The sequence below is a fragment of the Myxocyprinus asiaticus genome, chromosome 1, assembly GCF_019703515.2.
Source record: "Myxocyprinus asiaticus isolate MX2 ecotype Aquarium Trade chromosome 1, UBuf_Myxa_2, whole genome shotgun sequence".
Taxonomy (NCBI): Eukaryota; Metazoa; Chordata; class Actinopteri; order Cypriniformes; family Catostomidae; genus Myxocyprinus; species Myxocyprinus asiaticus.
This window is the reverse complement of record NC_059344.1, coordinates 4,965,836-4,978,417: the sequence shown is the minus strand read 5'-3', so window position 1 is coordinate 4,978,417 and position 12,582 is coordinate 4,965,836. Positions and strand designations below refer to the sequence as shown.

General features: G+C 38.2%; 1 protein-coding gene across 6 annotated transcripts in view; it reads left to right on the top strand.

Moving 5' to 3' along the window:
- Positions 1–10,626, top strand: part of LOC127441879 (equilibrative nucleoside transporter 2-like) — a 31,940-nt gene extending 21,314 nt beyond the window's left edge. For all 6 annotated transcript variants that reach the window (XM_051699412.1, XM_051699422.1, XM_051699431.1 and 3 more), the window contains 5 exons: positions 2,163–2,341; positions 2,522–2,624; positions 4,131–4,216; positions 4,797–4,996; positions 8,057–10,626. In XM_051699412.1, coding sequence (XP_051555372.1) covers positions 2,163–2,341; positions 2,522–2,624; positions 4,131–4,216; positions 4,797–4,996; positions 8,057–8,168 — 680 coding nt within the window. In that variant the 3' untranslated portion in view covers positions 8,169–10,626. The remainder of the gene's footprint in view (positions 1–2,162; positions 2,342–2,521; positions 2,625–4,130; positions 4,217–4,796; positions 4,997–8,056) is intronic.
- The last annotated feature ends 1,956 nt before the right edge of the window (positions 10,627–12,582 follow it).

Here is a 12,582-nt window from a genome sequence, read left to right as displayed (position 1 = left end):
GAGTTTTCACTGCACGGCATGGCCATGACGGCCTGACAAAGTTCGATGTTTCATCATGAAACAGGAAGTTGTTATAACTCATACATACAATGTCATACAGAATACATACAGAAAGAAGCCTTTACTGCGACAGTGCCACAAAAAAGCCCGGTTACAATATGCCCGACAACACCTTGACACACCTCACAGCTTCTGGCACACTGTAATTTGGAGTGACGAGACCGAAATAGAGCTTTATGGTCACAACCATAAGCGCTATGTTTGGAGAGGGGTCAACAAGGCCTATAGTGAAAAGAATACCATCCCCACTGTGAAGCATGTTGGTGGCTCACTGATGTTTTGGGGGTGTGTGAGCTCTAAAGGCAAGATGAATGCAGCATGTTATCAGAAAATACTGGCAGACAATTTGCATTCTTCTGCACGAAAGCTGCGCATGGGACGCTCTTGGACTTTCCAGCACGACAATGACCCTAAGCACAAGGCCAGATTGACCCTCCAGTGGTTACAGCAGAAAAAGGTGAAGGTTCTGGAGTGGCCATCACAGTCTCCTGACCTTAATATCATCGAGCCACTCTGGGGAGATCTCAAACGTGCGGTTCATGCAAGACGACCAAAGACTTTGCATGACCTGGAGGCATTTTGCCAAGACGAACGGGCAGCTATACCACCTGCAAGAATTTGGGGCCTCATAGACAACTATTACAAAAGACTGCACGCTGTCATTGATGCTAAAGGGGGCAATACACAGTATTAAGAACTAAGGGTATGCAGACTTTTGAACAGGGGTCATTTCATTTTTTTCTTTGTTGCCATATTTTGTTTTATGATTGTGCCATTCTGTTATAACCTACAGTTGAATATGAATCCCATAAGAAATAAAAGAAATGTGTTTTGCCTGCTCACTCATGTTTTCTTTAAAAATGGTACATATATTACCAATTCTTCCAGGGTATGCAAACTTTTGAGCCCAGCTGTATGTCAGTATCATTATTCTGATGTTATTGCCGTATCTTTGATAATATTTGTTTTGAAATAAAAAGCTTTACCTCCTTAACTCTCCTGTCTTCTCAAAATTACATACAAATACATGACCTGAAGAATGAAATACATTATAACATAAAGAGTGCTAAAAAAATTGAATTCTGTTTCCCTGGCACAGCAGCCCCAACGTGCACCAGGGTGCGAGGGCCCGTTCGTCGCTGCTTGCAGCTTTAATTTATTATTATTATTGCTAAAAAAAAAAAAATCTCAAAAATTTTGGTAACAAACACAAAGGATCTGTTTGTAGCAGGGTCATTTCAAATTGGGCTAAAGGTTGGAACAATTCCAGTAGGGCTGAAATACAGTAGTATCCTGTATAAATGTTTTAATGTATTTTTTCACTAAAATGACATTAAAGAAAATCAATTAATGCATATTGTTTTAGTTTTTTAATCCATTCTCCCCTTCACCCTGTTAAAAAATAATAGGCTCATCATGCCGAACGTTCTGAAACAAACACATCAGTAGCATTAAGAGGACATGGGAGGAGTTAGTGTGATTACTTTTTTTAATTTTTATTATTATTCATTTTGGCAGGAAAGAAAACTAATATCTGCTTTCCATGGCATATTGCATAACCAAATCCTTTTCTGGCAGGTGAGGTTGCAGGCAATATTAACAGACTGTTTAAATTACTGCACAGGTTAGTGCAAGGTCAGCTGGTCCACCACACATCCGCTACACTGGATAGATAGTTCCTGTTTTTTCCATTTCATCACAGCAAACATTTTATAGTTGCAATTCCTTAAAAACAAATACAATTTTACATGGGTAAATACACCATTTAAACAAAAGACTATTGCACTATGCTGCGTCAGCCAACTGAACAAACAGACATCACTGAACTTTGCCTTTTTACTATGGACTATATGAGCCCATGAGTTTATGAAATCCAGACGAGTGATATCGTAATTCTGCATAAAGAAAAAGGGTTGAGAGAAATAAGACCAGATAATGACCAGAATTTAAATAGAGACAACAACATAAAAGATGAGAGGACAGAAGGTGAACATTTTTTGGTAATCAACATTATGCCACAAATGCTGTCTATTGAGCTTAACTTGTACTAGAACATTCTTTACAAAGAAAAAAAAAGTGTAAAGATCAATATGTTCCTGCAGATTCTGTGGAAGGCTCTATGACGGCGAGCAATGGTCCGAATGGCTCTGTGGTAAACAGGAATCCTAACAGAGAAGTTAACTGTGTGAGTGAAGAGGAGGTTGGCAGACAGCCCTTCCTCACGCTGCAGCCAGAGAACGTGTCTGTTCAGAAGAGCTCCGTCCTGGAAGTCTTCAAAAAGGTGTACTTCCACCTCACCAGTCGCACTTTAATCCAAGTATTTGAATGAACAGACTGTTATTTTAGAAGCCCTATTTGATTTTTCACAATGAAAAATAAGGCTGAAAGGGTTAGACATACAGTCTTTTCAGTGGGTTTCAATGTGAAATAAAAAAGCCTTGTTTTCTCTCTTTCTCTGTAGATCAGGGTTATGGCGTTTTGCGTGACGTTTGTATTTACAGTAACACTGTCAGTTTTTCCTGCTGTTACCGTGGATGTGAAGACTGTTTATAAAGGAAAATGGGGTATGAACCACATGAACACAGTCTCTCACACATGTTTAAATGACTTTAAACTAATCCTAACCCACCCTAAACCTAACCCTAACAGAAAAAACAGGGACATTTTGACATTTAAATGTATTATACGTTAAATTATAATTTAAATCTGTAAAAACTAGTGCTGTCGATTTAACATGTTAATTCAGTGCTATTACTTACATAAAAAATAACTAGTTAAAACATTAACACTATTAATCATGTCCCCGGAACGTAATTCGGAACATTCCTGCCATCAGAGCAATTCAAGCTTGAAGTACCACCTGTTTTCAGCAGGGGGCAGTAAGCAAAACTCCAGCTGTTTAATCAACGTGCATCAGTTCCAAATGCAGGGATCTCGAGATGTTTTTCTACATTTCAAACTACATTTAACTTGACACAGTGACCTAAAAACACTTTTTTTGACTCGATGCAACTAAAGTGAAACACTCCAAAAGCATCCGTTTGACACGTGTACATGGACATGTCCTTAGAAAAGCCCTTATTATAAATGTATCTTACAGACAGACTGACGAATTCAGTTGCAAAATGGATTGCAGTTGACTGTTGGCCATTTATTTAGGCTTATGTTCAATAACATGGAAATAAACAATATTGCCTTTTTAAATCCACTGTTTGTGTTGTCTTATTAACGCTTTACTCGTCTTCCACAATAATGTAATGCATTTTATTTATCTGAATTATAATATTTATAATATATGTTTTTAAATATTTTAATATAACCATTTAAAGTATATTTATACATTTATACTTTCTCAGCAAATATTTATATGCGATTAATTGCGATTAATTCAGTAAATCGGCAAATCATGTAATTTATTTGATTAGAAATTTTAAAAACATAGAAGGGTTTTACTTGGTAAGTAAAGGTCTGTTGTGGAAGCTGACACACATGGTGATCTGCTCATGCTATGCTGGTTGACTACATAATTAAAATAAGTGCGATTTGTTAATAATCACATAAGGCCTCATATATAAAATTTCAGTAGATTTCATTCTAAAGTCATTGTATGCACAAAAGTTTACAGTTTTTAAAACCTTATGGATGCCAGAACCTGTGCAAAGTTCACTTTATAAATCCCAGTTATTGGAAGAGTGTGTGGACAAACACATGCTTTATTCCCCACCCCATCTCGTCCTGGAAATAAAAATGAATGGAGCATATAACACCTGTTTTTACTGTGCATAACCTGATCTGCATATAATTTCCATATGCAAATTGCCATCCAGACACTATACTATTGATACCACTGCATTTAGTAGTACAACAAATTAGGAAAATGGGGATACAGACTCTAGCATAAATATTGCATGTGCTTATATGATAGCTGTTTCTTCTAAAAATTGTTTCTTAATCGTTATCTTGTATTAGAGTAAAAATATCTAAACATCCTTTAAACCTGAGAAACAGTGGCAATAATTCTCACATACGTGGACATATATCACAATAATCTCCCTCTCTCGGTCTCTCAGAACGATACTTTATACCTGTTTGCTGTTTTCTCATCTTTAATTTGATGGATTGGATTGGCAGAACTGTTACATCACTAGTTCAGTGGGTGAGTGAATTGTTAACTTTATCATTTAATTAATTCTTAAATGAGTGCATTGACAATTCACAACAAAACTGTTCACACTGAGTGCAAATATTTGTTGGTCTCTGGAAAAAAATGTGCATACAGTACATGATTAAAAAGTTAAATGCTTTCAAAGATTTTTTAATGCAAAATAAAACCTTATTTTGTTGGTCATTGAATTTGGACCTCTGCAACAAAGAAAGACAGGGCAACATTTTTGCACTTGTTGTGAAGGGGTTTCAAGTGATTTATCATTTCTTTATTATTGTTATCATTTATTGATTTTTATGGGCTTTTACCTTAAATTGTATGGGACAGAGGAAAATTGACAGGAAACGTTGGGTCGAGTGGGGGTGAGGGGGCGGTAAATAATGTCTAACATATATGTCAGAGTACAAACAGTACCCTAAATGAGCTCAACACATTGGTTAAATTTTTTTTTCAACCTGGTTGTTGAAAATTCGCACTCCATGTGATACACCTTTTTATATATCATCATTTCAGAGCAAACAAGTCTGTCTTTCATAATGATTATTCTCTCATGTTCTATATCCTCCTACAGCCCCCAAAAGAGAGTCGCTGGTTCCCAGCTTTGGTCGTTTCTCGGTTAATCTTTGTTCCTCTGCTCATGATGTGTAATGTTCAGGAGAGGCACTTACTACCAGTGCTCTTCTCAAATGATGCGATCTTTGCCACCATCATGGTGCTCTTCTCTGTGTCCAGCGGATACTGTGTGTGTCTGTCCATGACTTATGCACCACAGTAAGTACACACACTCACACATGTTAATCTAAATGAGGGCATATCTTAGACTTCTGTTGTTTTTATATAAAGCAACTTATAATCACTATAAACAAAGCCTATTCTTAAAGGGGGTCAAACAAAGCGGCATCAATGAGTTTGCAGGTTGGTGTATGAAAAAACAGATGCAACTGGCAAAAAGGGAAGATTAGAAAGGGCAATGTTTATTATGCTTCTCTGAATGTAGCCTAGGCTTTATTCAAGCTGTCTATATACAGTGTATCTTCCAGCCTAGGCTCAAGTCAATGATGTATGCCGTTGCTTGCTAACTATTTTTGTATCTGTGGACGCCCGAATGGTGGCGGTGGTGTGCGACCCCATAAAAAGAAAACTTTGATCATTTTTAGGGGTGCTCGCACACAAGTGCTTTTGGGCCCTAATTTACTAAATGTTCTGTATACAAAAACTTAATGGCTCTCGCTAAAAAATGAACGAGCTGATCTACTAATATAGTTCAGTGAGGATTACATCTTTCAGATGTGCAATATAGTGCATCTTGTCAGTTTTTGTGGGTTTCTTTTTAAGTTGGTCACTTCGACGCTGCTTCAGTAGCTGGCGCCATGGGAAGTCCTCTCAGGATAGATGATCTCTGAAGCCCTTTAGAATCATGCCAATCTAATTGGCAGATGGCGCTCTGTCCCTTACGCATGCGTCACTCGCGGGTATATAAACCAGAGCACAGCGCAATTTCATCCAAATTTTTCTCTTCAGGGTTCGCGATAACATCTCTCTGCCTCTGCAAGCCTGACTCATCGCTTTGACGTTTGAACTGCACACCTCAACAGCGAGTGAATTATTTTCTTCTCCCTGTTTGTTCCAATGACCAGCATTTCCTTTAACAATTCAGTGTTTGCAATTGCTGAAAGAAGCCGAAAGAGCAATTTGCTTAACAGCGTTTTCACCATTCAGTTCACCTGTGACGCTCTGCACCCAACCATTGGCGCATGGTGTGATCACGTTTGGTGGTGATGATGACAGGGTCACAAAGCCTCTGATGGTGAGACCTGGTCACTCTCAGCCGAGCAATATGAGCAGCACCTCCCCCTGCAGGGCAGAAAACCATGTGAGGTCTGCATCTGAGGCTGAGTTGATGGTGGTTCTTGCTCAGGTGGTCGAGAAACTTCAGCTCGAATAGCACACGCCTCATGCTCCCAAGGGTTCTCGACTCCATGAATGGTTCTTATCGAGTCATGAATCTTGAGTCCCACTGCCCAATGCTGTTCTTTTCAGAGCTGCACATCCAGCTGGTCAAGACATGGCGCTCGCCCTGGTTCTCTCAACGAGAACACATGTCTCTGGTGCAACAGCCTTAATGCTGCTTGATCCTGCCGCACAGAGAGGCTATACAGAGCTATCTCCAGGCAGTCGCGGCCCACTTGTTCCCGTCGTCTTCCAGCAGTGGCATGGAAATCTAAGCCAGTGCATCCGTCCAAGCCATGTTGGCTCACATCCTCATTAGTGGGTAAGGCTCATGCTGCTGCGGGCCAAGCTGGTTTGGCCCTGCACACCTTGTCGGAAAAAAGGCCTACCAAGCAGACCTACTAAAGGACATGGATGAAAGTGGCCAAGGCCCAGACTCCTTCATAGAGCTGCGCCATGCCACAAATCTGCTGCTCCGAGCTACCAAGATCACTGCCCAAGCAATTGGCAGTTCTATGGAAAGCCTGGTGTCCGCTGAGCATCATCTCTGGCTGAATTTGTCAGAGATAAGCAACAAGGACAAAACCGTATTGCTCAACGCTCTGGTGTCAAAGCAGGGACTCTTTGGTGACTCAATGAGTTCTTTCACCAAGAGATTCCTATCGGTAAAGAAGCAATCGATTGCCGAGGTGAGGTGCGATTGTAGTGCAGCAGGTTTACTTACAATCTTCCTCTGGGCAGCATCCCATGTAATAAATGGCCATCGACACTCTAGTTCTCCCCAGAAGACTGTGCCAGTGGCGAGGCCACAGCAGCCATGGCCTAAACCTCTGGCTTACTTTCCAGTGGAAAAGCTCATCCTGGATGGGGCAGGCGTTCTTGATGATCCGATAGCCACAAAGTGGGGACTAAAGCCTATGCAACTCAAAAGTTCACTCCGGCTCTTAAAAAAGGCCAAGAACCCTCTTATGTGTCACCAAGACTATTCTCTCGCCATCCCCGCCATTGTATGCTGGGTTCATTTGCACATTTCAATAAAGTTTGCAAACCTTGTTGCAGTTGCGCAAGGCATAAAACCGGCTCTGTCAAAAAAGCCACGTTCAGGGTTGGCGGCGCAATGATGCAGGAAGTCACAAAGGAGCTCATGTGTCCATTTGCTCACTATGTGAATGCACCACCTTCCCGGGGTCTACAGCTGGATACTGAGCACAGTTGAGCGTGACCGCCTCACTTGAATGATGTTCTATCCACCACAATGACTCTCAGAGGTACAGTATTTCCTCACCAAAGTTGAGATAGAGAGCATGTCTGTGTTCGATGCACAGACATGCTTCTAAAGCCATTATTTTCTGGTCGCCAAAGAAGGTGCGCTGTGGCCCGTACTGGACTTTAGGCAGTTGAACCAGACACTCAGGAATTCAAGCTGGGGGAATTTCCAGCAGATGCTGGGGTTGATGGCGGCTGCTTGTCACCCCTTTGGGTTTGTTAAATACAAAGCCACTCTAGTACTTAGTCAACTCAAAAGTGCCTCGTCACATGTGGGGATGCAGTCGCTTATGTTTCCTAGTGATGTGACGTTGCCTAATTGTGCGAACTATTTGGAGAAAACCCTCGATCTACGAGAAGGGCGTTGTGCTCAGCCAAGTGGCCGGATGCAAAGTTTGCGATGGATGCGTCCGACTCAAGCATATCAGTTGATCACTCTTTTATTTATGAATCGCTTTTTCCAATTAAGGGACATTCCTAAAGGGATGTTTTGTCAGATTTAGCTTACTTACAATTTATAGCTAAACATGCACACACATACATACACCATCTCAAATGCACAAAATGAGATTTCACACATGTAATTATGATTTATTTTCTCTTTCTCTTTGTGAGGCTTGTGGACCCGAAAGACGGGGAGACAGCCGGCGCGTTAATGACGTTTTTTCTGGCTCTGGGTTTGTCGTTGGGAGCCGGTCTTTCATTCCCTCTACGCTTCATGGTCTGACACCACATAAACACACACACACACATACATGCTCTCAAATATACAGTCAGCTTTCAGTGCTGTCTACTGAAAATCAGTTCTCATGTTGTTTACCCATATATGTTGAATTAATATAATGACAGAGCAGCACTTCGCATCTTTATCTGGCAGCTTAAAAAAATCTGCTCTATTAAAGGGACTAAATAAAGTGAATACAATACAGGCAGTTTACGGACATTATAGTTAAAGGGACAGCTGGTGAAACAAAAATTTCCGCCACAGTAGTTACTCTAGATATTGTTACATTTAAATTGTTACAGTTTTTGAAGCTTTCAGAATCCTTTTGTTAAATGTATTATTGATGACCGTGGTGGCTAATACAAAGCGATGGGCCTTATACATGAAACATGAGCTTTCTGTATTAATCTTTCATGAATCCGTTTCATGAATTTCCTCACAAAAAGTTTTTTGTTCCTTTACAGTACCTTTATCCATCTCTTGGTTTTACTACAGTAAACATATTTTAAACATGACATTCATGGTTAAATGTTGTAATAAAACAACAAAACCAAAACCATGACTATAAAAATCATAATCATACTTGTACCACAAATTAACCATGATGTTACTAGAGTAAAACTATAGTTTTTTTTTTTGTTTTGTTTTTTGGTCAGAATAATATTTTATTGCCATAGTTTTGGTTTTTCAAATATGATTACTATAATTTACTGTAATTATCGTGGTTAAAATATGGTCACCATAGTAAAACCATGGTTAATTTCATAAGGTATTATGAGGGAATGCAAAACTTTGTAAGGGAACACAAAACTATTTCAGAAAAATAAATGTACTCCCTATCATCTAAGAGCCTCCATAATGTCAAGAGCTTAAAGTTACTATTTAAAACAACCAGACATTTTCTTTGACATCTCAAAGGATGTAGCATGACTACAATTGTTTCTTATTATACAACTAAAAAAGCACGCGAACATTCATATTGAGAGCCTGATATTTATTTTGATTTGATTTGATTATTCAGGCTATTTTCACTAGGTATGCCCAGGGATTTTATTGATTATTTTTCTATTTAATTGGAAGCAGTGTCATTTAAGGGGAACAAAAATTACATTTTCAGTTTGAATCAGGGATTTTTTTGTTTCGACAAAGGCATTATTTGTTACATTTATTTTTATTTTTTTTGTAGATTTGTTTTTATTTTTATATATAAATATAATTTACATAATTGTGTTTGTGTGTACTGCAATGCATAAAATACACACACATACATGTGTATCATCAAATTGCGACCCTGCAACCTGTTCAAGGTTTTATAAATATTACGCACACACACAAATGTATTAAGCCACATGTAAACAGATGTATAAATCACATTTATCCTGCAACATGTTCAAGCACGTACTTTACATATGCAACTGTTCAAGGCAAAATTGTATTTTCATATTTCATCAGTCTTCATGGTCCTGCAGGTGAGACTTGGAGAGCGAAGTTGTAATTTTCAGCGGTTGATGTGATGTGTGCAGACATCAGCACTCATTGGTGTAAAGCGATTGTATTTAGACTTTTTAATGTAAGTCGGAACAGCTGATTGGTTCGACCACATTAAAGGTTGATGCAATCTCCATGCAAATATTATTTAAGTGAATCTGGCAAGTAAACTTTCCGAATGATTGAACAGTGATGTTTTTGGTCATGTGTGCCTGATTTCTGCACTGTTGCCTTAGACCGACATGATTCTTGAAAATGTTTGCTTTTGTTTTATAGTAAATTCAGCATCATGTCAGCGAATGAAATATGAAGCTATGTGATGCATTGAAAGATTCTCTTTCCATGAAACTTCATGTGTTTGTAAACGGGAAACTTTTGTTATATACAAGACAGGTGTCAGTGTGTGTAAGATGAGAGGTCAATTATTTTTGTAAAAAAAAAAAAAAAAAAGATTTCCCTTTTTTATTGTTTGTTCATCCTAATTGTATTTTTTTATATTTTATTTGGGCTTGTTTTTTAAAATATATAATAGTGTGTAAGTTGCAGTGCTAATGAGTTGATTCATAATGGTGTTTCATATTACACCACATATTCATTCACTTCAAAACAATACAGTAAAGATGTATATTTATCTGATTAATTCATTTTTACAGTACATTCAATATGTACATGCTTATCCCTATGTGTGGTTCCCTGGGAATCAAACCCACGGCATCGGCATTGCTAGCGTAATATAGCTCCAGTAGTAGGTTGATTTCCCTGAAAAGTGTAACCCTTACAAAAATTAAACATGGTGTAACTATAGTAATATTTTAGTAACCATGACTGTTGTAACCAGTGTTGGGGAAGCTACTTTGAAACTGTAGCTTTCCAAGTTACAACCTACTCTGAACTTAACCTTCCTGAGCTGTTCGGTCATTTTTGACCGATTTTGTTTTTTGTTTAATTAATAAAAATGGTTTCCTCAATTTGAGTGGTACAAGAGTTTGTGACTTCCTAGACTTGCAATCTGAACTTACAAAAAATAAAAGAAAAAATTGACTTGATTTGACAAGTCTAAATGGTCATTAAAAAACCCCCAAAAGTGACACCTTTGCTGTTCACGGTCAAAATTTAATGACATGGGAGAGACCTTTTTTTTTCTTTAGATTCGTCGAATAGAATCAATAAATCAGCCACAATGCAGAACACACACATTGAAATGAAGAGGTGGGACTATAAAACATCCAGAGTGCAAAACACACAAATACACTGGCGAGACTGTAACAGAGCAACTTTTTAAAATGTGTCAAATAAAATCAATAAATCAGCCACAATGCAGAACACGCACACACAAATGAATGGGGGAGACCAAAACAGCCAGAATGCAGAACACACACACAGACCCTCATGTTGTTCTGAACCTATTATAAGTATGTTGTTATATGAAATACAAAATGACATGCAAGCCAGAACATTGAGGACAATTCAATGTTTAGGGTTCCCTCTGTAATACTCTGCATACCCTCGCATTAGTTTTGTGTTCACTTGCAATAATGTAATAATGGTTTTACTACAGTAACCGTAGTTCAACTATGGTATTTGAAGAGAAACCATAACAAGATTTACCATGACTTCATTAACCATATTTGTAACCACAGTAATATAACAGGAAATGGAAAACTACAGTAAAAAAATTAAATTTGTAATTTTGTGCTTTCATAGTGGTTTTACTACAGATACCATGTTTTAACTATGTTACTCTAGTAAGACTGTGGTTAACCATTTCACTACAGTAACCATAGTTTAACCATGTTTAAACAGAAAATCATGACCATGTTTAACTATGGTTACTACACTCTTGATCATGACTGTATTATTATAGTAAAACTGGTTAACTGCATGAGAACAATAACGTATTGAGGGCATGCAAAAAAAAAACAAAAACATATATATAGACTTTTTTAAAAGAAATTTCTATTTAAAAGAAATGTATCGTTCTTGATTGGCAGCATTATGTGAAATGCACTGCAGAAAAAAACAAAGGACAATCCTATAAAGCACACATTGTACGTGAAGTTTATTAGTGATCGACTGATATGGGGTTTTTAATGGCCGATGCCGATATTCATAGAGCAGGGTTTTGATACTGGCTGAATATGCGCTTCAGAGGAAGATTTTACTGTAGATGAGCACTCGACAGGAAGAAAACGCTGGATTTTCGTGAGGTTAGTGAATTACATCTGTTTAAACAAGATATCTGCATATTTGCAGATGGTATATAATAGGAGTTTTATTGATATTTGCCTTTTATCATTAGAAAAATTACAGGAAACTGTTGAGGAGCGACTTAGAATATGTGCTTCAGAGGAAGATATATGAGCGTCCACAGTTTGCTGGATCTGCTGAAGCTGTGTGAGGTTGGTTTATTACATCTGTTTAAACAAGATATGTGCATATTTGCAGTTGGTATATGATATTAGTTTGATATTTGCCTTTTTATCATTAGACAAGACAGTTAAAAGTTACAGGGAAATGATGAGGAGAGAGGGAAGAATGAAACAGGCGAGCATTTTAACATAATGAGCTCAAATGTGTCTGTCGCGGCTCTGATATGCAGACTGTTCACATGAGACTGTTGCTCACCAGTCTGTTATTGAGGTAACACGATGGCATGTAACAACAAAACGAACCATGACTGGTCGTTTATATGTCTCAGTTGCTTCGCATGCAAGCAGGCAATTCTCAGCACCCTCAAGAAACAAATCGTCCAAACAGGAAAATGTATCGACTGATGCCGATTATTAAAAAAAAATGTGAGGTAATAGTTTGATCGGTTGTTTTTGCCAATTTAAGCAGATTACTTGATCTGTGTTAAATATGTAAAGCTATTTTAAATATCAGCTCCTGTTTTTTACCTCTGTGTGTGTGCAGTCGACAAATTGTGGGA